Source organism: Gopherus flavomarginatus, chromosome 2 (genome assembly GCF_025201925.1).
Source record: "Gopherus flavomarginatus isolate rGopFla2 chromosome 2, rGopFla2.mat.asm, whole genome shotgun sequence".
Taxonomy (NCBI): domain Eukaryota; kingdom Metazoa; phylum Chordata; order Testudines; family Testudinidae; genus Gopherus; species Gopherus flavomarginatus.
In genome coordinates this window covers 206,630,238-206,655,730 of record NC_066618.1, presented here as the reverse complement: position 1 = coordinate 206,655,730, position 25,493 = coordinate 206,630,238, and the positions used below count along the sequence as shown (strand labels likewise).

Genomic DNA, 25,493 nt, shown 5'->3' with positions numbered 1-25,493 from the left:
TAAGTAGCAGATATTTTTTGCCATTTTATAATCATCTTTAAATCTATCTAGTCTAGGTTACACAGCAGTATTTGTACTCTGGGTTATAAAGAGAATAAAGACACACTTATATGTCCACAAAGTAAGAGAGACTCTATACTGATTGTGATAAAATTTTGGCTTAAAGTGTTACTAAATTTTTTTTTTTTCCTAGGGGAGTTACTACACTAATTACAGAAGCTCAACCCGTTTCTGATGGTTTGAAAGAGTCAAACTTAGTACAGAGAGGGCACAACCAGGATGTGATCGCTGAGTGTTCAAGTCTCAGTCAAGATACCTTGTTTGACATATTACCAATTGAACACTTGGAAGGTATTTATCTTTTAGAAATCCTTGCACTTAGTGGTCCAATGTACTTACACTATAACAAAGATGTATCTTATTTTGTTATAAAATAAATATAAGTATAAATAGGAAGAGCTCTTCTCAACTGGAAATTTTTACTTCAGTTTCCATTCTCTACGAATCAATTTGTCTTTGGTTTGAAACTTGTTATATTAAGTTTAAATCTGTGGTAAAAAAGCAAAGCAAGACTAGGGGTCCATTGACAAATCTAAGGTCTGATGTCTTACAAATGACGAACTGGAAACTAATCCTGAACACTACTGGAAAATTGTGGGTTTCAGTATTCCAGGGGTATACGTCACTTATTTATCAGGTGTGAAACCACAAAATCATATTTTTATTAGCGCTTTTCCTTTTTCCTCTTCCGCTCTGATCAATTCAGTGACCATTACCTTCAGTTGCACTGACTTCTAGATCTTGCTTTATATTGCCTAAAAGCATTTAGTCTAGTTTTCAAATGATATGATCCATTAATACCTAATTCCAGTAGTTTGGAATTCCAGCTGCTAAAATCATGCTGCAATGAAATAAGAACAGAGAGTTAAGGGGAAGCAAGATAGTAATAAGTAACCTGATCGTAAAAAAAAGTCAGTATTTTATTAAACTAGCTTTCTAATATTTGAGTGCAAATATTAGGAAACCCCAGGGACTCCATAAAATGCTCTGTTTGCACTTTGGTTACATCCATTTTTCAAAACATAGTATAAAAGAAATTGGCACAAAAGTTGAAGCAAATGGTTTAAAAAACAGACTTTTTTGAATTTATATAAACTCTTTTAGAGCTTGTTCTTGAGGACAGCAAGAAGAAAACTCCTGCAATTTCTTTAACCAGTCTGAATGTTTTACATCGTAACTAGAATATACACAGATATTGTTAGATTTTCAATAGGGCTGTCAAATGATTAAAAAATTAATTGCATTGTAAACAATATTAATGTTTTAAATAAATAATATTTTATGCGTCAATAGTGAGGTCTCTCTCCTATATTCCTGTTTCTCCAATAAATGGGAAATACTAACTAGTTAGAAAAGATATCAGACTAGAAAAGGTGCATCCACTTTACTGGCCTAATGAAATTAGAAAATAGTTCCTTTTGAACATAAAACAGATATCTTGAAATTTCAACAGTAGCCTTGGACTAAAATACCTGTCCCTATTTTATAGGAAGAAGTAACCGTTACAAAAATGCCAAGACAAACTTCAGGTGTTTTTTTTTTTTTTGTTTTTTTGGAACTGGGAAGCTTGCAAAGTTAACTGTCCAGTATTCCAGAATTATATTAGGTGACACCAATGCCTTTCAGTAACATCTTGTGGTCCACTTGGGCTTGAAACAGTTCTGTAGACCAACAAGAATAAGTTCTCGATTAGTGAATTTTTCAAGACAGTAGTTCATGCCAAGTTGTTGTTGGTTTCCCCCCCCCACCCCCCCCCCGCATTGCACTGGTACCTAGAGATCCTCAAGGGGTTCAGAGCCCTAGTGTGCTAGGTACTGTACAAAGACAAAAAGAAAGGACCCTCTGCTCACGAAGAGCTTAAAATACAATAATTGAAACCATGTGTGGGTAATGTATGGAGGGAACACAAGGTAATTGTAAGTGATGAAAGAAACAGTGTGATGCAGTGGCTAGAACATAGTACAGAGGGCATGTCTATACTTACCTCCGGAGTGATCGATTCAGCAGGGTCAATTTATCACATCTAGCAAAGACGCGATAAATTGACCGCCAAGCGCTGTCCTGTCAACTCCGGTACTCCATTGGAGCGAGAAGCATAGGAGGAGTCAACAGAGGAGCAGCAGCAGTCGACCTACCGCAGTGAAGACACTGTGTTAAGTAGCTCTGAGTATGTCGATTTCAGCTAAGCTATTTTCATACCAACTAATAACCCCCCCTACTCCCCATATGTAGACCAGGCCTGAGACTCAAAAGACCTGTTATTTCAGTGTCTGCCACTGACTGTCTCTGATCTTCAGCAAGTCACTTCAACCCTCTATTTCCCCTCCCATCCTATCTTGTCTAAGTAGATTCTAAGACCTTGGAGTAAACATTGTCTTGTTCAGTTTGTGCACTGCCAATCACCATGAAGCCCCAATTTCTATTGGGTATCTTGATATTAGTGTAATAAGAATAATCAGAAATACATAATCCCAGAAATGTGGATTTTGTCATAAGGTAACTTATTTTATGGTACCATAAAGTGTGCATAATACTTGACAAACTAAATAATAAGTCCTTGCCCCAAGAAGCTTAGTTTATTGTAGTTATAATTATTCCTTGTTCACAAGGGAAGTGTGTCATAAACAGATAGCTAAGGGTTAATGTCTCTTTCACCTGAAGCACCTGACCAGAGGACCAATCAGGAAACCGGATTTTTTCAACTCTGGGTGGAGGGAAGTTTGTGTCTGAGTCTTTTGTCTGTCTGCCTGCTTTCTCTGAGCTTTGGAGAAGTAGTTTCTGCTTTCTACTCTTCTGTTTCTAAGTGTAAGGACAAAGAGATCAGATAGTAAGTTATATGGTTTCTTTTCTTTGGTATTTGCATGAATATAAGTGCTGGAGTGCTTTGATTGGTATTCTTTTTGAATAAGGCTGTTTATTCAATATTCTTTTAAGCAATTGACCCTGTATTTTGTCACCTTAATACAGAGAGACCATTTGTATGTATTTTTCCTTTCTTTTTTTATATAAAGCTTTCTTTTAAGACCTGTTGGAGTTTTCTTTTCTGGGAAATTTCAGGGAAATTGAGTCTGTACTCACCAGGGAATTGGTGGGAGGAAGAAATCAGGGGGAGATCTGTGTGTGTTGAATTTGCTAGCCTGATTTTGCATTTCCTCTAAAGTGCTTTTGTTTCCAGGACTGGGAACGGAGAGGGGGAGTCACTCTGTTTGGATTCACAGAGCTTGTGTCTGTGTATCTCTCCAGGAGCACCTGGAGGGGGGAAGGGAGAAAGGATTATTTCCCTTTGTTGTGAGACTCAAGGGATTTGGGTCTTGGGGTCCCCAGGGAAGGTTTTTCAGGGGGACCAGAGTGCCCCAAAACACTCTAATTTTTTGGGTGGTGGCAGCAACTACCAGGTCCAAGCTGGTAGCTAAGCTTGGAGGTTTTTATGCTAACCCCCATATTTTGGACGCTAAGGTCCAAATCTGGGACTAAGGTTATGATATGAGTAGCAGCGGTTGGGATATAGACAAAATCCAGAAGCCAGTAGGAATATTATTTTTTTCTCTTCTCTGCTAAGGGCTTTTTAGCAGAGAGAAACAGTTTGGGTTTAAAAGAGGATTTTTTTTTTCTGCTCTCTCTGGCAGTTTGTGGCTTGCATAAATAGCAAGAGACCATTAAGCTGTGACAAAGAATCTTTTGTGACAATAGCACTCCCATTGAGAGTCATTACCAGCACTATATATATGCAAATAAAGTGGTTTTTCAGGTTTACTTAACATTGAAGATTAGCTAAAGGCACTGTTGCTAGGCAGACTTCAGGAGGCAACAGAGAACCTGCAGTTCAGAAGATAAACACCGGAGGGCACCCCAACACAAGAGAACAGGAATCATGACTTCTAAGGCAAAAATTGAGGCCGAAGAGCAATTCAAAGAAGCTGAACACAGGAGACAAATGGAGATGAAAAAAAGAGAAGAACAAATCAAAGAGGCAGCACACAAAAGAAAATTAGAAGAAGAAGAGGTGGCCTACCGAAGGAAACAAGCAGAAGAAGAGTTGGCCCACAGAAGGAAGCAAGAAGAAGAAGAGGCGGCCCACCGCCGAGACATGGAAAAACAACAAAAAGAGAATGAAGAGAAGGAAAAACAGAGAAAACATGAACTGGACTTGGCAAAAGCTGGGCTGCATGTGCCAGCCAACCCTAACAACCCGGCACCAATTATTGCTCCACAGCACAGGAAATTTCCCACCTACAAGGCAGGGGATGACACCGAGGCCTTCTTGGAAAATTTTGAAAGAGCCTGTCTTGGGTACAGCATCCCCGAAGACCAGTACATGGTAGAATTAAGGTCACAGCTCAGTGGACCTTTAGCAGAGGTGGCAGCTGAAATCCTAAGCAGCAAATGAATGACTATAAACTTTTTCAAACCAAGGCCAGATACAGAATGGGGATAACCCCAGATCATGCCTGTCGGCGCTTCAGAACCCAAAAGTGGAAACCAGATGTGTCATTTCCCAAACACACCTACTACGTTGCAAAAAACTATGAGGCCTGGATAACAGGACACAACATTCAAACCTTGGAAGAACTCATACAAATGGAGCAGTTCTTGGATGGTGTTCCTGAAGACATCACCCGGTACATACAAGATGGAAAACCCAAAGATCTCACTGAGGCGGGGGAGATTGGAGCCAAATGGATGGAAGTGGCAGAAAGCAAGAAAGCTACTGTCAAGGGGAACGATTACCCCAGGGGGCACACAGACCATAAACCCTACAACCGAGGACAGCCAAAGACCCCACATACCACCCAAGTAAAGCCACAGACACCCTACTCTTCCACCTCACCAGTCTCCAGTAACTCACCTCGGCCCAGTGACCCATCAGATGGAAGATGCTTTAAGTGTAATGAACTGGGACATATCAAGGCCAACTGTCCAAAGAACACCATGCGAGTGCAATTCATTACACCACCATCACACCAAAGATCCCCAGGCCCAGATGCCTCTCAAATACCCTTGGAGCGAAGGGAAAATTTGAGAGTGGGCGGAAAGAAGGTTACTGCGTGGAGAGACACGGGGGCACAAGTGTCAGCTATCCACCAATCCTTCGTTGACCCCAAATTCATCAACCCAAAGGCCAAAGTTACAATTTACCCCTTCATGTCACAAGCTGTAGACTTGCCTACAGCTCAACTGCCTGTCCAGTACAAAGGCTGGTCAGGAATGTGGACTTTTGCAGTCTATGACAATTATCCTATCCCCATGCTACTGGGGGAAGACTTGGCCAACCAAGTGAGGCGGGCCAAGAGAGTGGGAATGGTTACACGTAGCCAAACCAGGCAAGCTTCCAGACCCATTCCTGTTCCTGAGCCGTCCACAGAGGCCCCGTCTGTGTTACCAGAGACCCAGACAGAGGTAGTGGACCCGGATTCCATGCCAACCACTGAAACAGCCACAACACCTCCAGTCCCAGGCCTGGAACTGGAACAACAACCAGCACCAGCAAGTGCAACCCCATCTTCAAACTCAACGCCAGAGGGCGCCAGCGAGCCAAAACTGGCAGAAGCAACAGACAGCCATACCCAAAAGGCTCATCCAGAGCCTGAAATAACCTCAGGTGCACCAGCGGAGAGCGGTTCACCAGCAACGGAAACAACTCCATCACCTACATTGCTTCCAGAGGGACCAAGCCCAAGTCCACAGTCTGAGGAAGAACTGGTGACCCCAGCCTCAAGAGAACAGTTCCAGACTGAGCAGGAAGCGGATGACAGCCTTCAGGAAGCTTGGGCGGCGGCACGGAGCACCCCACCGCCTCTCAGCTCTTCTAATCGATCCCGGTTTGTTATAGACCAAGGACTTTTATACAAGGAAATTCTTTCTGGTGGACACCGGGAAGAATGGCAGCCGCAAAAACAGTTGGTGGTTCCAACTAAGTACCGGGGGAAGCTCTTAAGCTTAGCCCATGATCATCCCAGTGGCCATGCTGGGGTGAACAGAACCAAGGACCGGTTGGGGAAGTCCTTCCACTGGGAGGGGATGGGCAAGGACGTTGCCAAGTATGTCCGGTCTTGTGAGGTATGCCAAAGAGTGGGAAAGCCTCAAGACCAGGTCAAGGCCCCTCTCCAGCCACTCCCCATAATTGAGGTCCCATTTCAGCGAGTAGCTGTGGATATTCTGGGCCCTTTCCCAAAAAAGACGCCCAGAGGAAAGCAGTACGTACTGACTTTAGTGGACTTTGCTACCCGATGGCCAGAAGCAGTAGCTCTAGGCAACACCAGGGCTAACACTGTGTGCCTGGCCCTAACAGACATCTTTGCCAGGGTAGGTTGGCCCTCTGACATCCTTACAGATTCAGGGTCTAATTTCCTGGCAGGGACCATGGAAAAACTGTGGGAAACTCATGGGGTGAATCACTTGGTTTTCACCCCGTACCACCATCAAACCAATGGCCTGGTGGAAAGGTTCAATGGAACTTTGGGGGCCATGATACGAAAATTCATCAACGAATTCTCCAATAATGGTTATGATAAAGTGTGAATATACAAATTTAGTATTGTAATATAGGAACAAATTCAAGGTGCTGTTAAATAACACTCTTTTTTGTTACAGATTTGTCCATTGGAATATGTTCATTACCACAAAGTAAAAAGGAAAACCAGGTAAATCTGTTCCATGTGCTGGGAAACTAAAGAACTCCTTTTTAAACAAGAAAAACTGTATTAACATAAATAAGGGGATACGTTTTCTGTAGAAAGAAACAAACCTTACTGGCTCAGTTTATCATCTTCTGTGTCCCTTAAATTTGTAACATCATCCACTTTGCAACATAATTTACAGTAATAAAGGCAGAAATAACTTGCTACTGATGTTTTGCAGCTTTGCCAAATAATGGCTTGATGGCTTTCCCTTTAACTTCAATACTTTACTTCTGGAAAAGGGATATTGATCTTGCAATGAGTCACCCAGATAATTTGAATTGTGCTATGTAGTTTAATCCCTCATTTTAGAGGGGACCACTAATTGCCTTTAAACTCTTAAAAATTGATTCCTTATTCATAAGGCCTTACTTGAATCACATCCAAGAAGTTCTGTCATTTCTGTAAGTTCAGTGTTTGTTGATAGTCTTACAAGTGGAATTGGAATGAATCATCTGCTTGTTTATGGTGTTGGTATGATATAAATGTGTATAAGTGCATGTAGATCTCAAAGGTATGGAATTTTTAAAATACTTCATTTTTAGTTAACTAGATTCAGCTGAAGCAAAATTTCAAAACTAACTTTTCAATAATTGCGTGACTTTCCATGCAACAATTTCAATTGGGTTGGTGTATGAGGCCCACAGGGGGTGGAGTTTTGCTTTAACAGGTCATGAACCTTGCTCAAGCAAATCCTTCTGCATGCTTCAATGTAGAATATAGGAGTAATGGCTCTTTTCCACATGGAAAACTTCAAGTGCTTAGTTTTCCATCTAGAAATCTTTAAACATTTAATATAGTTAAGAGTCAGCCTTTTCCTCTCTACTTTCCAAGTTCCTGTCTTCCTTGTACCTGTCTTTATTACTCTTTCTGGGAACGGCTGCAAGGAGAACACAAGGTGCATCACAACCAGAACTCATGGTGAGAGAATGCAAAGAGAGGGAAGAGTCGTGGTTAGATTACTAAAGAAAGTGACTAACACGTGAAGAAGCTGTTTAAACTACTGATTTATACAGTAGTTGAGAACACTTAAGCACTTACATGCTTTAATTTCGTTCATAGATTGGTGCACCTGATCCTGGAGAAAAAATTTCACCTTCCACCAACTTAAGTGACCATTTCAGCACAAGTCTTTCAGGTTTCTTAGAAAATGAGAAACTGCTGTCTCTTGCAAGCCTAGAAGGAAACTCAGTTGGTACAGTATATTATAATTTAACTTGTAGCATCTTTTCATGTATATTGGTTCCAACAGATAACTTCTTTTTTAATGACATGAATCCATTCTTGCTACTAATCCTGCATGAGAGGTTCATAAATGTTGATGAGAAGAAAGTACCTCTAAAATTTAAGGCTAGATTTTTTTTTTGAACTTATGCTTAAAACGAGTAAGTAAACTTGTACAATTAAAGGTACCTACAATTAAAGGCATCCTGTGGTTGTTACAATATTGGTGCATAGAGAATTCATTGCGGAACTTGGTATTAACTGACATGATTTTAGCTAGCTAGAAATTAAAAGGTGAACTGTGCTCTGTTGGTGCTGTGAATCAAAAGTTTAAGGAGAAGAGCAGTCAATTTACATAGAGACTAGCAACTCTGGGTAGTGAATACAACTCTAATTAGTTGTCTGTTGTGACAGAACAACCGAGTCCTAGACTTAGAAGTGCACACTTGAAACCTTCTCATTCTTTATTTCCGTTTGCAAGACTTTTAACCTTACTTGTATATTTCATACAAAAAAAGTTAAAAGAAACTTACTTAAATTGCAGTGTCAAGAGACTGAAATTTGCCAAAGTTCAGTCAACCTTAATTCTGTCTCTTAGAGCACGTGCGTTATGATAGTATGCAATTAAAGACTTTCTTGATCTCAGCATCTCCCACAGTTCTTGAGGTGTGGGCCGCTCTCCTCTCTTTCTGAAGTTCTTGGAGGCAAATCAGAGTTTGGGATTCTCATAGTCTGGTCACAGCTCCTGCTTTCTTCCAATGTCTCTGTGGCAGTGTGTGGATGGTGATTTTTACAGCTTTCATCTTCACACCTGCTTAAGGTTTTTCTGGTCAAAATTTAGGTAGTAGTAAGCAGTGACTTCCCTTCTCCTAATGTGCCAGTTTTTTAGCTGGATGTTGGAACTCACCCCCAGAACCTCAGCTGCAGTGCCTCCCTGCTGTCTCCTCTGCACTTCCAGGTATGGCACAGCACTCTAAAAAGTACTAAGTGAAATCCAAACAGTGCTCCATTTGTGAGACTGCCCTCCCGGACTTGGCAGATGGTGAGTTGTGCCCAGCCTGCACCCAGCCTTCTGTCCCTCGCTGTGTTAAGTCCCTTGGCTATTATTCAGACTGGCACGTGGGATCCTGTATGCGCAGAAGCAGCCACAGAGCCAACACAGGAAAAATGGACCAGAAGTCTAGAGCCTCTCCGTGCTCTGGCCAAGGATGAGGAGGACCCTGGTCAGCCAACTCAAGGCGAAAGTTCCAAGGGGCCCCTGGAGAACACAGATGGCAGACTTGAGGGGTCACAATCCTCCTCCTCCTCCCCTTTCTCCGCTCCCCTCCGTCCTAAAATGGCTCCTGAGCGCTTTTGGAAAAGCAGGGTTTATCAGCACTCCCCTCCTTCCCAATTTGGCCAGGAGGGTTCTGGAAGTGTTTCCCTCCCTCCCTAGGAAATTAATCCTAGCAGGTGATGACTCACTAGAGATCCTGCAAGAGGACTTCAGGCCCTTAGCAAGGCTAGCTGCAAAAGGCTGCAAAGGAGCTCGTACACTCTCTAAGCAAGCTAAAAAATCAAAGGGGAAAAGCATAAAAGATCTAGGAGGAATGAATCGTCTTCCTCTTCTCCCTCCTCTATAGAGGATGATGAATTGTTGGGCTGGGACTCTGATCAGGACCAGGGAAAGACTCAGCAAAGGTTATGTGCAACAAGGTTGTGTGCACTATTCAGATTGAATCTGAGCAAAATCCTGAGAATAAACCTCTGAGCAAATTTTTCCTCTCAAAATCCTACTTTGAGGACATGATTCTCCTGCACTCCTCCTTCAAAATAGTAACCAGGATGAATGGGGTAAGCCAGATAAGGGAAAGCACATGAACAAAAATGAAGGTTTGGTTTCTGAATCCTGTAGCACCTAAGTCCCAGTTACTGAGATATGAAGATTGCTGCTACTGTAGCTTCCCTTAACAAAGATATGATTATCCCCTCAGAAGAGGAATTGCTGCATAAGAATTCCATGGATAGAAAAATGGGGTCCACTCTCAAAAAAGACTCTGAGACCTCCTCACTCAGGACATACCTAGCAGTTGCTTGCTTTGCTAGGGCATCTCTCTCTTAGTTCTCTGAACTCTCAAGGATAGACATCACCCTGATATTGGCTCTACATTAAAGAAAGTTTCTCTGGCAACAGCATTAGTTGCTCATTCCAAGAGTGACTATATTTCCCAAAGGGAAAATGAGACCCAGTTCAGGGCTCCCCTGACCCCCTCCTCCCTGTGCACAGCTGGCCCGAGCTGCTCCTTCAAACATTCCTCTGTGCCACCCTTGAGGCACACCCCACTTTTTGCCAAATCTGGGATTTTCAAGAGCAAATAGGACAAATGCCCAGTTTTGCCAAAAAAATTGGGATGTCTAGGACTGTCCCAGCCAAAACAGGACGTGTGATCACCCTACTCATGTCTCAATGAATGTGATGAGATTCTCAGTCAAAGCTGTGTCCTCCAGCTCAGTAACCAGGCACCACCAATAGCTTCGCCCTGGAAGGTGGATGGCCATTCAAAGCAGGTGCTGTGCTTGCCAGATTTACAAAAGCCACCTTTTCGATGAGAAGCTAGACAAGATAGTGGTGGACATTGCTATAAAATCTAAATAGTTTCCCTCCGATGCCACACCATGCTATTTTTTGACAGGATGCTCAAGGATGTTGTACTGGTTTCCGGATCCTGTTTCTTCTTTGCCTACGGACTGCTTGTCCCACTTCAGCTGGGTCTGGACCCATATCACTACAGACTGTTGTGTACTGAACACAGTGGAAGTGAGATCTCCCTCCAGTTCAGTTCTACCCCTCCATCACACCCTCTCTCTCTGTCCCTCCTCAGAGACCCCTCTCATGAGCAACTTCTGGCCTAGGAAGTTTAGTTGTTCCTTTGAGTGGGAGTCGTGGAAGAGGTTCCATAGGATTTAAGGGACAAAGGATTTTACTCCCATTATTTCCTAATTCCAAAAGTCAAGAGTGGTCTCAGATCTGTTCTAGACCTGTGCCAGCTCATCAGTTACCTTAGGAAGCTGAAGTTCCTTTTGGTCTCCTTGGCTTCCATTATCCCCTCCCTGGATCCAGGGGACTGGTACACCACCCTCGGTTAGAGTCACGTTTACTTTCACATATTGATCTTTCAAGGACACAAAAGGTTCCTCAGGTTTATCATGAACCCCACACACTACCAATTTGCAGTCGTCTGTTTGTCCTGTCAGCATCCCAGTGAGTGTTTCCAAGGTGCATGGCCGGAGTTGCAGCCTAACCGAAGGGACAAGGGGTGCAAGTCTACCCATATCTGGATGACTGGCTGGTCAGGGATCAGGTGGAGTCCAGCATCCACCTTATCCCGTCAACTGTCAAGGCCCTAGGCCTGCTAATAAACATTCTGAAATCCACCCTCACTCCAGTGCAGAGGATAGAGTTTATTGGAGTAGTGCTCGACTCTACCCAGGCCAGAGCCTTCCTCCTAGAAGATATATTTCAGACAATCAAGTCCCTGATTCTGCGTCTCAAGGACCACCTGATTACAACAGCCTGGAGTGGTTTGAGGCTTTTGGGCCACATGACTGCATGTATGTACATAGTGCAGTACATAAGACTATGCCTCAGGTTCCTCCAGGCATGGTTGACTTCATTGTACTTGTCAAACCACCACCATCTGGACTTGGTTATCATAGTACTTCCACCAGTTTATCTCCTCCCTCAACTGGTGGCTGGATCTGCTGGTGGTTGGCGTAGGTGTTCTGACAGATGGGTTTTGGAAATGATCTCTCATGGATATTCGATTCACTTCACCTTCCTTCTCCCCACCTCTGTCTTGTCAGAAGGGTCCCTGAAGAGGGAGACTACTGAGAGTTCACCTCCTCACCTAAGAGCCATGGAACCCATCCCACTACATCTCGAAGGCCAAGTGTTTGTTTTACTCTAGATATTTTCTGTTCCCCAAGAAAAAGGGACGATGTAGATCCATACTGGATCTCAGAGCACTGAACAAACACATAAAGGCTCAAAAATGCAAGACGGTCACACTAGCTGCAATTATTTCATCGCTGCAACGGGGAGATGGATTCTTGACCTCCAGGATGCATGGTTCCACATATCAATCCTGCCATCTCACAGATGTTTCTCCAATATACTCTGGGTCAGGACCATTGGCAGTACAGAGTACTCCCTTTTGGCCTCTCACTGGCTTCCAAAGTATTCAACAAGGTCCTCTCCATAGTGGTGGCCCACCTATGTACCCAGGGGATCATGATCTAGCCATATTTAGATGACTGTCTTCTCAGGGCCCACTCCTTCGAAGAAGCCCTGTGGCCACCTACAGAATTATGGATGTATTCACAAAACTGGGCATACTAATTAACATCCAAAAATCAACCCTAGCTCTGGTACAATGCTTTGAATATATAGGGGCAAACAAGAGCTCTCCTTCCACAGCACAGATTTCACAGCCTGTCTGTGCTTATAGAGACAGTGGAAACCAGGCCTGAAATGTCAGCCAGACATTGTCTCCAGCTTCTGGGACACATGGCAGCAGGCACGTTGGTAATATCTCATGCCAGACTTCATGTAAGGGGCCTGCAGATGTGGTTCAGCTTGGTTCACAGGCCAATGACAGGTTAGACAAACCTCTCTCGATGCCTTCCTGGGCCAAACACTCCTTAGACTGGTGAAAAGATCCAACAAACGTTTGCACAGGTGTCCCGTTCACACAGCCACCACATCAGTACTTCTCACTATGGATCCATCCCTCAGAGGTTGAAGTGCCTATCTCAACCATCTCATGACTCAGGGCAAATGGTTGCCTGTGGAGGATACTCGCTACATCAACCTCCTTGAACTCAAAGTGGTCATGAGTACTTGCACTCACTCTCTTCCACTGATCAGAGGTACACACACACAAATCATGACAGACAACCATTGTGTGCATGTACTACATAAATTATTGGGGGCGCCAGGTCATCCGCCCTCTGCGCAGGAGCGCTAAAGCTCTGGAACAGGTGCATTTCCCACATTTTTCTAATATCAGTGACCTATCTACCAGGAGTGCAGAACACAAAAACGGACCGTCTGAGTCGCAGGTTCTCACATGACCACAAGTGGGACCCAGCAGTACTTGACAACCTATTTTGTCAATGGAGGATACAGACAATAGGCCACTTTTCTGAACAAGAAATGCGTATGCTATTGTTCCACGGCAGGCCCTTGACAGCACTCATTTGGGATGCTCTCCTCCTTCCATGGAACAAGGGCCTTCTACATGCCTTTTTCCCGTTCCCTCTGCTATTGAAGGTCCTGTTAAAAATAGAAAAATTAAATGTCATATTGATTGCTCCTACCTGGCCAAGACAGATGTACCTGTACCTGGCGGTGTTCATGGATCTCTCTTCAACCCACTCCTTACCTCCTCTCACAGAACAAAGGACGCACTCTCCATTGCAATCTGAGGATACTCTGGCTCAAGGCGTGGTTACTTCATGATTCCAACACACAGAGAGCTCCAACTCTGTAGAGGTACAAGAAGTGTTACTGCACAGTAGGAAATCAGCTACCTGTCAAATTTACCCACAAAAGTGGACCAGGTTTCAAGTTTGATGAAATTCCAGGCACATTACCTTGGCATCTTCTACTCCCCCATGGTTTTAGATGACAATCCTGATTTCTTGAGTCAGTTTATCTGTCATTTCACTCAATGTACACTTGGCAGCCATCAACAAATAAAGGGATACTCAGTTTTCTCACACTCAACTACAAAGAGGTTGCTCAAGAGCATAGCAAACCTTTTTACTGAGCCCAGACATCCAATCCCATGTGGCAGTAGGAACTTAATTTTAAAGAGCCTGACTAGACCACCCTTTGAACCTATGACCACTTGTTCGTTCATTCACACACCTGTCAATGAAAACGGCATTTCTGGTCGCCATCACCTTGGCGAGGAGAATAGGGGAAATAGTGACATTTATTGTGCACCCCAGTTTTACGGTTTTCTTTAACGACAGGGTTACTCTTGGGCCACACCCAGAGTTCATACACTAGATGACCTCATCTTTTCACATGAACCAACCAGTTCACCTCCTGACCTTTTATCTAAACTTTACCATGATAACAGAGGCCATACTACACATGCTAGGTGTTAGGAGACCCCTGACCTTCTACCTGGATAGGACAAAGGCTTTTAGGAAATCTCCTCCTAAGCTCTTCCTTTCCACTGCAGATCAGTCTAAAGGTGCGGCAGTATCAGCCAAAGGCTCTCCAAATGGGTCTCTTACTGTATCAAACGCTGCTATCAGGTTCGCAGTGTAATAGCTCCATCTGGAACTGCCCACACTCCACAAGGTTTGTTGCCTCCTCGGTTGCCTTCCTCAAGAATGTTGCAACTTGGAAATCTGCAGAGCAGCCACTTGGGTATCCATGCATACTTTTGCAGAACACAATGCAATTACTGGGAACTCTGCTTCTGACACTAGCTTTAGTTGTGCAGTATTATCCATTAAAAAGCTTAACGCTGAAGCCCCAACCTTCTATCTGGGTACTGCTCAAGAGTCACCCACACTGGAGCACCCACAGGGACGCTACTCAAGAAGAGGAAGTTACTCACCTTGTGCAGTAACAATGGTTCTTCAAGATGTGCCCCCATATCGGTGCTCCACAACCTGCCCTCCTCCTCTCTGCTTTGGAGTTCTTGATAAGGACTCTGTGGTAGAGAAGGAACTGAGGGTAGCTCGCCTGCACAGCACTAATTAGCCTTGAGGCAGAACATAAGGTGGGGGAATGCATGCGCAAGCTGAATGGACACTGCTACTAAAGATCTCCGATCAGAAGCACATGAACGCAGATACACCTATAGTAAAACACTGATAGGGGGACACATCTCGAAGAACCATTGTTCTGCGCAAGGTGAGTAACTTCATCTTCTCATTTGGTGCACAGGATGTATTATATTTAGGGAATGATGCAGTTACCAGATATTTTTTATCTTCATTCAAAATGTGGCCCGATCTCTTAATGTATTTTATAAAAATACTAAGTGTTGTAGCACAATATTACTGAAAAGTTGTTTACCTTCTCTTTTTTGCCATATAATTATAAATCATTTGGAATATAAATATTGTGTTTACATTTCAGTGTATAGTGTAGAGAGCAGTATAAACAAGTCATTGCCTGTATGAAATTTTAGTTTGTACTGACTTCATTAGTGTTTTTTACGTAGCTTGTTGTAAAACTGGGCAAATATCTAGACTGCAATTAAACAACTCCTTAGCGTGAGTCTCACTATCCTGAGTCAACAGGCACAGACCAGCACGGGTGTCTGAGAGTAGACAGATGCATAGTGGTAGCTACCACTTCAGTTAAATATGTACTGAAACAGTGGTGGGTGTTTCTAAAAGCACTATCAAATTCATCTTCAGCATGGTTACAAAAATGTAACTAAAAGTGTAAGTAAATGTTTCAACTGACATGAGTGGAAAAAATATTTGGGCTTTTTGGTTTGAGAGCATTCAAAATTTCAATTTTCCATCCTGATTCAGGAATAGGAAGAATTTCCAAAATTTTTATGGGATGTGAAAAGAATTTATCTTAGATTGACTGACAGATTGCATACCTGTTGATCAACTTAATAACTAGGTTTCAATTTTAACCATTTTTATTTTAAAAGGGCTTTGTACTATAATTAGCTTTACGTTCAAAATGCTTGATGCATCCGATAAAGTGGGTATTCACCCACGAAAGGTCATGCTTCTATATGTCTGTTAGTCTACAAGGTGCCACAGGACTCTTTGCTGCTTTTACAGATCCAGACTTAACACGGCTACCCTTCTGATATTCAAAATACTGTAAAAGTTTAATTCATTTTGTTTAGAAAATGTCAAATGTTTAGAAAATGTCAAAACATCTTGTTTAACATCTTTTTTCAAATTTGAGTTGAGAAACTGATGAAAACCAATCCCTTCCTGCAAAATTTTTGTTTTGAGTAATTGGCATTTTTCAGTAAAAAGACATTTTATATTAAAAAAACAAAGAAATCCCTATTAGCTGTACTTTGCAGATCCAGGTCCAATTGCTTGCTTTACCACAGTTTTCTTGTGTAACATTGGGTAAGTCATAGTTTCTTTGTCTCAGTTCTCTGTTGATAGCATGGGGACAATAGTATTTCCTTGCCTCATAAGGGTGTTGCGATGTTCAGTACATTGAATATTATGACATGCACTGATGCTATGGTAATAGGGGTCATTTTTATCCATATATATATATATATATATATATATATATATATATATATATATATATATATATATATATATAATTTATACATCTCTAGCAATACATACTTTTAATTCATTTCTGTATATCAGTAGATGACAATATTGATGATGAAGAGTTCTATGACAACCAACTGGAAGCCTATTTCAAACAGCTGGTGTCACCAGAAGTGCCAAGAGGTGATTGTGAAAGACAGGAACTTTCAGAATGTAGTACAGCATTGAAGCTGCCTGAAAATGGATTAAAACAGGTAGGTCTAAAAATAATGGGTTCAGGCCAACAGCTTAATGGAACTAAATCAGGGGGCCCAGATAATCTTCACCCAAGAATATTAAAGGAACTGGCACATGAAATTGCAAGCCCATTAGCAAGAATTTTTTAATGAATCTGTAAACTCAGGGGTTGTACCATATGATTGGAGAATTGCTAACATAGTTGCTGTTTTTGAGAAAGGGGGGAAAATGATCTGGGTAACTACAGGCCTGTCAGTTTAACATCTGTAGTATGCAAGGTCTTGGAAAAAAATTTGAATGAGAAAGTTGTTAAGGACGTTGAGGTCAATGGTAATTGGGACAAAATACAACATGGTTTTACAAAAGGTTGCTCATGCCAAACCAACCTGATCTCCTTCTTTGAGAAGATAACAGATTTTTTTAGATAAAGGAAACACAGTGGATCTAGTTTCCTCAATTTCAGTAAGGCATTTGATATGGTTCCACATGGGGAATTATTAGTTTAATTGGAAAAGACGGGGGGTCAATATGAAAATTGAAAGGAGGATAAGAAACTGGTTAAAGGGGAGATTACAGTGGGTCAGGCTAGAAGGAGGTTACTAGTGCAGTTCCTCAGAGATGGCTTTTGGGACCAATCTTTTTCTTTTTATTACTGACCTTGGCACAAAAAGTGGGAGTGTGCTAATAAAGCTTGCGGATGATGCAAAGCTGGGAGATACTGCTAACACAAAGAAGCACTGGGATATCATACAGGAAGATCTGGATGACCTTGTAAATTGGAGTAATAGTAATAGGATGAAATTTAATAGTGAAAAGTGCAAGGTCATGCATTTAGGGATTAATAACAAGAATTTTTGTTATAAATTGGGGACTCATCAACTAGATGTAACAAAGGAGGAGAAGGACCTCAGAGTTAGGGGTTGACCATAGGATAACTGTGAGCCGCCAATGGGATAGGGCTGTGAAAAAAGCTAATACAGTCTTGGGATGTGTTAGGCGAGGTATTTCCAGTAAAAAATAAGGAGGTGTTAGTACTGTTATACAAGGTACTGGTGAGACCTCATGTGGAATATTGTGTGCAGTTCTGGTCTCCCATGTTTAAGAAGGATGAATTCAAACTGGAACAGATACATAGAAGGGCTACTAGGGTGATCCGAGGAATGGAAAACCTGTCTTATGAAAGGAGACTCAAAGAGCTTGGCTTGTTTAGCCTAAGCAAAAGAAGGCTGAGGGGAGGTATGATTGCTCTCTCTAAATCTATCAGAGGGATAAATATTAGGGAGGGAGAGGAATTATTTAAGCCTAGTACCAATGTGGACACAAGAACAAATGGCTATAAACTGGCCATCAGGAAGTTTAGACTTGAAATGAGATCAAAGTTTCTAACCATCAGAGGAGTGAAGTTCTGGAGCAGCTTTCCAAGGGGAGCAGTGGAAGCATATCTGGCTTCAAGACTAAGTTTGATAAGTTTATGGAAGGGATGGTATGATGGGATAGCCTAATTTTAGCAATTAATTGTTTTTTGACTATTAGTGGTAAATATGCTCGATGGGATGTTAGATGGGGTGGCATCCTTCCTCTGGAACTGTACCTATTACACATAAACTGCTTGCCTTTGTGACCTTAGTTTTGAATTTAACAGCCCCTACAAGGTCTTAGTAGTGGTTAAGCCTATTTACTATTCTTTTCATTTTCACCTTGGACAAAGTCTCTCATTCCATTTTTCCACTTGATCTGTAAAAGTGGTAAACAGCATTTACCTTGACTTGATATTTAAAGGTCTTTTGAAATAACTTAAGGAATTTTTCGTATTCTAAAGGGCTTTGAAATTTTTTTTTTCAGTATATTGGGGGCCATGAGAATGTCATTACAGTCTCCAAGTGCACATGCTCATGTTTAAGACAGTATTTTGGTGGTCTGTACCCTCAGAAGGAGAAATCCCTTCTTGGGGGAATTAAAGGCTGCTCCAGGGACCACATCTGGGAATGGTGTGCACATTACCTTACAGTAACTACAGAGCAGTGAGGTGGCCGTATTTCACATGTTTCATTATATTGAATGTTGCTGCACTTGCTGATTCAGCATTTCGAATTACATTAATGTTAAATAGTTTTTAGAGTTCTATGTGGATGGAATGGGAGTATTATTTGAAGAAACTTAATTAACAGACAAGCAAAAACCTTCCTGATCTATCACTGCGTTTCTGAAGTTTAAGGAAATGCATGGTATGTGGTTTGTTTGGGTTTTTTTGCACAGTATTTTCATAATATTTACTATGTTAATCTGCAAGACCCTTGGCTAAAATATCTTGTAATATTTGTCTGCAGAAACTATTGTAGCTGTAATATCAGATTAACATCGGGATTATAACATGAAAGTGAACAGTGTACTTCTGGTCAAAGGAGGTACTTTGCTTCACACAATTCAATATTATGGAGGCAGTGACTGTTTAAGAATAATCAAATGTTGTTACTGTAGCTGAATTGTAAATGTTAATGCATTAGGAGGATTTCCAAATGCCTCATATTCACCAAGCTGCCACAGGAATGGATTCTGCAACTGCTAGTTATGAAGATTCACATGAATTGGAGAAAGCTGGACATAATGTACAAACAGAACCATTCTTCTTGCCAAAAATGGTAAGACAACTGGTACGTAGGACTATTTGACGACTAAATCTTATTAAACTGTCTTCTTCATTATCTAAATAATCTTCCTTGGAACAGAAGCATGAAAGTAAGTTTGAAAGCTGGTAAGTGACTAAGCTAACAGGGACAGTACTGTTCCTCATCAGAAAGTTTATTAAAATTGAATAACTCTTAATCTTAAATCTTTGCACTACAAGTGTTGTTTTGTAAATGGTTTACTGTTAACTTGAACAACTCTGTAGATGTAGCTATTGTAGCTCTGCACCTATTTCTTCAACAGATACGCGAAACTGACAAGCCAAGTTTTAGACCTGGACTAGAAGGCAATAGTTCTGATGAGACTTCTGTTGGAACAGTAGCCAATAATTCCAAAATAGAATACAGTCAGTCTGCAGAGCATCAGGTTATTGGTCTATCAGTAACAGGTATGTGTGTTTGGCAGTTGTGTACTTTCTTTTGGTAAGTTTAGAGCTTCTGTTCATAAATTGCTAATGCGCACTACTTGAAAACTTTATCACAGGGAAGACACTAAAATGTAGTTGAGATTACACTTCCTTTTCAGCCCCCTTAAAAAAATGGCTAGGCAACTTTCCCCCTGAAAATGAATACAGAAAATTAGTGTGACTATCTAAATAAAAATAAAAATGGATTGATGTCGTTGTTACTCCAAGTCTCTTGTAACTTAGAATCTTCCCAGAATGGTATTTTTACTAATTTAAAATGATAAACAATTATGGTTCCCGAACTTGCTTGGTGACTCGTTACTCAACTGTGTCCATCCACTCTTTGAGGCTGGGGAAAACAAAGCCCACAATGAGTAAACTTAGCAAACAGGGACTGTGCTAGAGCAGTCTTAAAGGTTGTTCATCCAAGAAGTCAAGATTTATAGAAGGTTTTGGAATTCAGTTGGTGTTTGGGTGTTCTTGCTGGGAAGGAGGTAGGGGTAAAAAAGTACAAAATGTACATATTTTCTTAAGGTTAGCTTTCAGTATTTCCGTTCCTATCCCTCACCTTAATCTTGTCTGGCAAAGTTGTTAGTTAGCAGTTTAAGAACATTCAGATTCTGAATCTGAGGAACTATATATCCCTTCTATACTCTTGTTTTAGGGCCTGATTCAAAACACTCCTGTTGACTTAATAGGCTTTGGATCAGAACAGAGTCCATTCATGGGTGGAGCAGCCATTTCTGCTGAGCTAATCCACTAAATCATTTTGAATGCCTGGTAAGTGAAGGACTACTTGGCTGATCTGATGAAGGATACAGTTTTCTTCTGGCCAAAGATGTCAGGTTTGATGCTGCTGTCAAGAGCGTGGACTGATTTTTTGGGGGGATCATTTCCCTTTCTCCATCCTTTTGGCATTTCCTTTCTTTTTTTGTGGCTGCACAGATTGCAGTTACGATTGACCAATGGGTCTTGGAAGTTACCTAGAAGGGACATGCAAGTCAACTCCTCTGCCATCTTCTGTCTCTCTTCAGGGACCCCTCTCAGAATTGCCTATTGCATTCAGAGAGACTCTTCTTCTGTTGGATACAGTGGAGATGATGCCTCGAGTTCTGCAGCAAGGGATTCTGTTCTCTTTACTTCCTTATTCAGAAGAAGAAAAGAGGATGTGATCCTCTTCATTTGTCACTTCAGGTGTCAAATGCTCGTCCTTTTTTCTGTAATCCCCGCTTTAGATCCCATGAATTATTTCATGAGTCAGTTTATAGATGCTTCCATGTGTGCATTTGTTCAGCTAACAAGTGTCTGTGCTTCATGGTCAATGACCTTCGCTATCAGTTCAGAATCTGACCATTTGGACTGTCAACAGCTGCAAGAGTTTTTACCAAATTTCTTTTTTCGTGGTAGCTTCTCACCTGAGGAGACAAGGGCTTTACTTGTACCTGTATCTTGATAACAGGTTGATTCGGGGGTCACTGATCACAGCAGGCCATGGAGGTTCAGATAATTTTCCATCTATGCTCCTGGCTAGGCTTGAGGCTTACTACAGGCAAAATCCACCCTCACCCCTATCCATTTTATAGTTTATATGAGCAGTGGTGGTACCTTTCTCAAGGAAAGTCTTGCGCAATGTGTCATTTCACTTCACACCTCTTCTCTGCCAGAAATTTCAGTGTGAAGAGTCTGGTTCAGTTTGCTGTGACACATACTGTGACACTTGTTTTTGTGACTCAAAGTGCAAGGTTGAGTCTCTTCCCTCTTTAAGGATGGGTGAAATCTGTTTACCAACTGATTAGACACAGCATGGACTTATCTGTAGAGGTCCCACGGAAGTGCTGGAATCTCTGCTGTGGTGGACAGACTTTTAAAACATCTTGTGTGGTGTAATGTTTTAATTCTCTCTCCCCAGCCCCTCAAACCTTCGTTACAGACTTATCCAAAGAGGGCTGAAGCATCTGGGCAACCTTTAAGTACGGGTCCTGTGGTCCAGGGTGGAGCACATTGCACATAATACTAGAATTCAGGGCTATCCATCTAGCCTGCAAGGAGTTTCCACCCCTCCTGCAGGGCATCACAACCCAAATCCTCATGAACAGTATGACACCAGTGTGTTACAGGAACAGATGGAGTGAGATTGTCTCCCTTAAATTAGGAAGTGGAATCGATCCATTCTTCATCGGCTCAACCTAATGGACTTTCACTTACCCGGTATCCAAAATGATCTAGTGGATTAGCTCAGCAGAAATGGCTGCACGACCTATAAATGGAGTCCTGGACTCCGTTCTTGATCAGAACATCCTAGAATGGTGGGTCCCCCCCCCGCCACCATAGACCTCTTTGTATTGGCTTTGGTAGCATAGTGTTCTATTTAGTTTTTGCTTGTGGGGAGGAGTCTGAGTTCTCTGGCAAATATATCCTGATTCAGTTGGAAGGGAACTCCTGTATATTTCCTCCCAGCTTGTTAAATCCCAGAATCCTGAGGAAGGTACGACAGGAGGGGGCCAGCTGGTAGTTCTGGCATTGGTGCGTCAGTTCTGATACTCCAATGGGATGCACCTGACTCTCTCTCTCTCTCTCTCTCTCCCACTTCCAGACTTCCTAAGCATCATTTCTCAGAATCAAAGTCTTGGGTTGTATCTGGACCAGGCAACTCTATAACTAACAGCATGAAGGCTAGCTGGCTGGCTGTTGACAGGAGCTGTTCCAAGGCAGTACAGGACATTTTGACTCAGAACAGGAAGATTTTTAAAAGACTGACATACAGAGATAAGTGAAGGTGTTTTTCAGTATGATCCATTAAAAGATCTCTTCAACCCATGGACTCCTCTGTTTGTTACCTTGGACTATCTACTGTCTTTGAAGCCCTCAGGTCTGTCTGTTAGCCCTGTTGCAGTGTACTTAACTGCTGTCGCCACTTCATTCACCTTTTGAGAGTCATTCAGTTATTCCCGCCACACTGTACTAGGGTTTCAGGTGGGCCTGCTTCATATGTTTCCACCAGTCAATGAGCTTTTTCTTATCTAAGACTTGAATGTGGTGCTTCTATCGTTGATATAACCTCTTTATTTAACCTATGTCACGTTCATTCTACCACCTTTCCATTAAGACAGTGTTTTTGGTAGCTATTACTTTGGCCCACTGTGTGTGAAATCCAGCTGTTGGTAGCAGGCCCTGTATACACCATATTTCCCACGTACCGTGTTATTCTTATACTGCATCTGAAACTTTTACCAAAAGTGTTTCAGATTCTCTTATTAAGCAATGTATACACTTACCTGTGTTTTGCTCCTGATTCTCATAGTTCTTCTGCATTGGCTATGTTCATACACTGAATGTTCTTAGATTGTCTTTAACTGTGAACAGCACAGCCGTTTTGTAAATAGTTTAGGCTCTTTGTAACTTCTGAAGATCAATCTGAAACAAACTGTTACCTCTCAGATTCTTGAAGTGGGTATCATAGTAGTAAGGTCTTCAATGTGTTGAACAAACAACCACCTCTCTCTTAGGTTAGGACATCGTCTGTGAAAGGTCAGATAACATCAGTAGTAGCATGCTTCCATGGGAGTCCCTCTTTCAGAAATTTATAGGTCAGCTACTTGGAGTTTTGTCATACATTTACTAATCATTTAGTTCATTGTTAAGCCTGTAGATGAGACCCAGTTTGGCAAGCTGCCCTACAGTTATTTATCACTTGCCCCCACTAGGAGGTAAATTGATGGGAACCATGTAGCAAATACTAGAATTATTATTTACCTCATAGCAACTGTTCCTTCAAGATGCTTTTGGCCAGATAGATCCCACAGCCTAGCCTCCTCCTCTATTGATACAGAGCATGGTATAGTTTTGGAGAGGGTCCAGGAGATTTCTCATAGACTTGTGGACATTCTGAGTTCAGCAGGGCCTTCTAGCATAGTTCTGCCTAATAGTGACAACATACTAGAGCCTGCCAAATCCTTGTAGCAGATGCCATCCTCTTTGCCTCTGACAGCTAAAAGAACGGAGAGAATGTACCATGTCTGTTTTCAAATATATGAACATTTACATACCCATCCTTCTCAAGGTTCTGTAGTTGTCTCAGCAATGAATGAAAGAGTGCATCAGGGTTGTCCCTCTTCTGCCTCAAAGGACAAGAAGATAAAGAAGTTAGACTTGTTTGGTAGAAAAATTTATTCTGCATCTTGTCTACAATTCCACATTACTAATCCACAAGCATTATTGGATAGATACATCATCTCCCTCTTGGGCAATATGCTTAAGTTCTCAGACAAGTTGCCAGAGGATGCCGGACAGGAATTCCAGGCTCAGTTAGGCGAGGGCAAGATGATTGCTCACACTCTCTGCAATCATTTTTAGGTGAGGCAGATTCGGGGACCAGAGTCGTGGCATCTGCGATATGTACAGATGTTCATGGCTTCACTCCTTGGGCCTTCAGCAGGAAGTCCAGCAGACTATGCAGGATCTCTTTTTTGAAGGTCCTATCTCTTCTCGCAGAAGTAGGCTGAAATGTTCCACGGTCTCAAAGATTCGAAAGCTATGTTGAAATTGTTGGGAATTGACACGTCTTTCCCTAAAAGAAAGCAATTCTGCCTTAATCTCTGTAGAAATACCTACCTTTTCCACTGGGACAGCCTGATCAACATAGAAAACAAGGCAAAATAGGAGAAGACTAACTCTTTCACTTCAGCTGGTTTAACTGTACAGCCTTAGTATGCTCCTCATGGAGTTGTTGGTGTGGTTATAAACATGACTACAAAAATTTACCCTACACCTACTAGCCCAAGTAATAAGCCTGCTTGCCATGTCAAAGTATGTGGATGCTTTTGAGTTACATCCCTTGTGCTTAGTCTTTTGTTGACTAGGTTGGGCCTAAAAAGTAGTCTCCTGGAAGCTGAAGTCTCAAACCATCCCCTCATTACTGTTGCCCCCTCCATATACGAATCAGTTAATAGTGGGCCACCCTAATAACATACCCCCAGCCTGCCCAAATACAGGGAGCAGCAGACTGAGGAGCAGAATCCACAACCATCCAGAAACCAGCAGTGGTGGGTGCCCTCCCTTTCATTGTAGCAGGGCACTCTTTTCTAGGGAGTTGGCCCTGTTAACAGCACCCTAACAGTCAGCAGGCTCTTAACGTTTAAGAGAGTTCCTGCCACACTAGCAAAGATTTCTGCATGTGGGGGCCACCCAAGCAGAGGTCTCTGAGCAGGGGTGGCTCTAGACATTTCGCTGCCCCAAGAACGGCAGCATGCCGCAGGGGTGCTCTGCTGGTCGCCAGGAGGGCAGCAGGCGGCTCTGGTGGACCTCCCGCAGGCATGCCTGCGGAGGGTCTGCTGGTCCTGCGTTCCGCAGGTCCCGTGGCTTTGGTGGAGCGCCTGCGGGAGGTCCACTGGAGCCACCTGCCACCCTTCTGGCGACTGGCAGAGCGCCCCCCGCGGCATGCCGCCCCAAGCACACCCTTGGCGTGCCGGGGCCTGGAACTGCCCCTGGCTCTGAGGGAGGCAGAAGTAAGTGCAGCAAGACAGAGCCATCTGCTGGCACGGTGGTGTGTCATTAAGGAGGTCCCACACTCACAGAGCTTGGATGGGGTAGGTTGGATCCCCAAGGCCCTCTATTACAATGGTGAACATCCACCTAATACACTGTACTCTGACTGCTCTACCCTTATCTCCCCTAATAGTGGCAGTGCTGGCTGTCTCTGCATACTTAGTAAGACATTACTGCATTAGTTACATTCAGTACATGTTTGGTAAGTTCTCTTCAACCATAACAGCATAAAGCTTAAGCAGTTTTTATTTAATAAATTGAACTGCAGAAGGTGATGACAGCCTGGCAAAAATTTCTACTTGCCAGTTCTGCTTATAATGCATGCTTTAGACTTATTTACATACTGTAAATTTTAATAGAATCACTTAGTGTTTTGCACCTGC

The 25,493-nt window shown here is 42.4% G+C and overlaps 1 protein-coding gene across 1 annotated transcript in view; it reads left to right on the top strand.

The window, feature by feature from the left end:
* CEP192 (centrosomal protein 192) overlaps positions 1–25,493 on the top strand; it is a 187,149-nt gene that overhangs the window by 23,304 nt on the left and 138,352 nt on the right. Inside the window, exons 5-10 of the mRNA XM_050938869.1 lie at positions 194–351; positions 6,652–6,701; positions 7,800–7,932; positions 16,335–16,492; positions 18,980–19,126; positions 19,404–19,548. Coding sequence (XP_050794826.1) covers positions 194–351; positions 6,652–6,701; positions 7,800–7,932; positions 16,335–16,492; positions 18,980–19,126; positions 19,404–19,548 — 791 coding nt within the window. The remainder of the gene's footprint in view (positions 1–193; positions 352–6,651; positions 6,702–7,799; positions 7,933–16,334; positions 16,493–18,979; positions 19,127–19,403; positions 19,549–25,493) is intronic.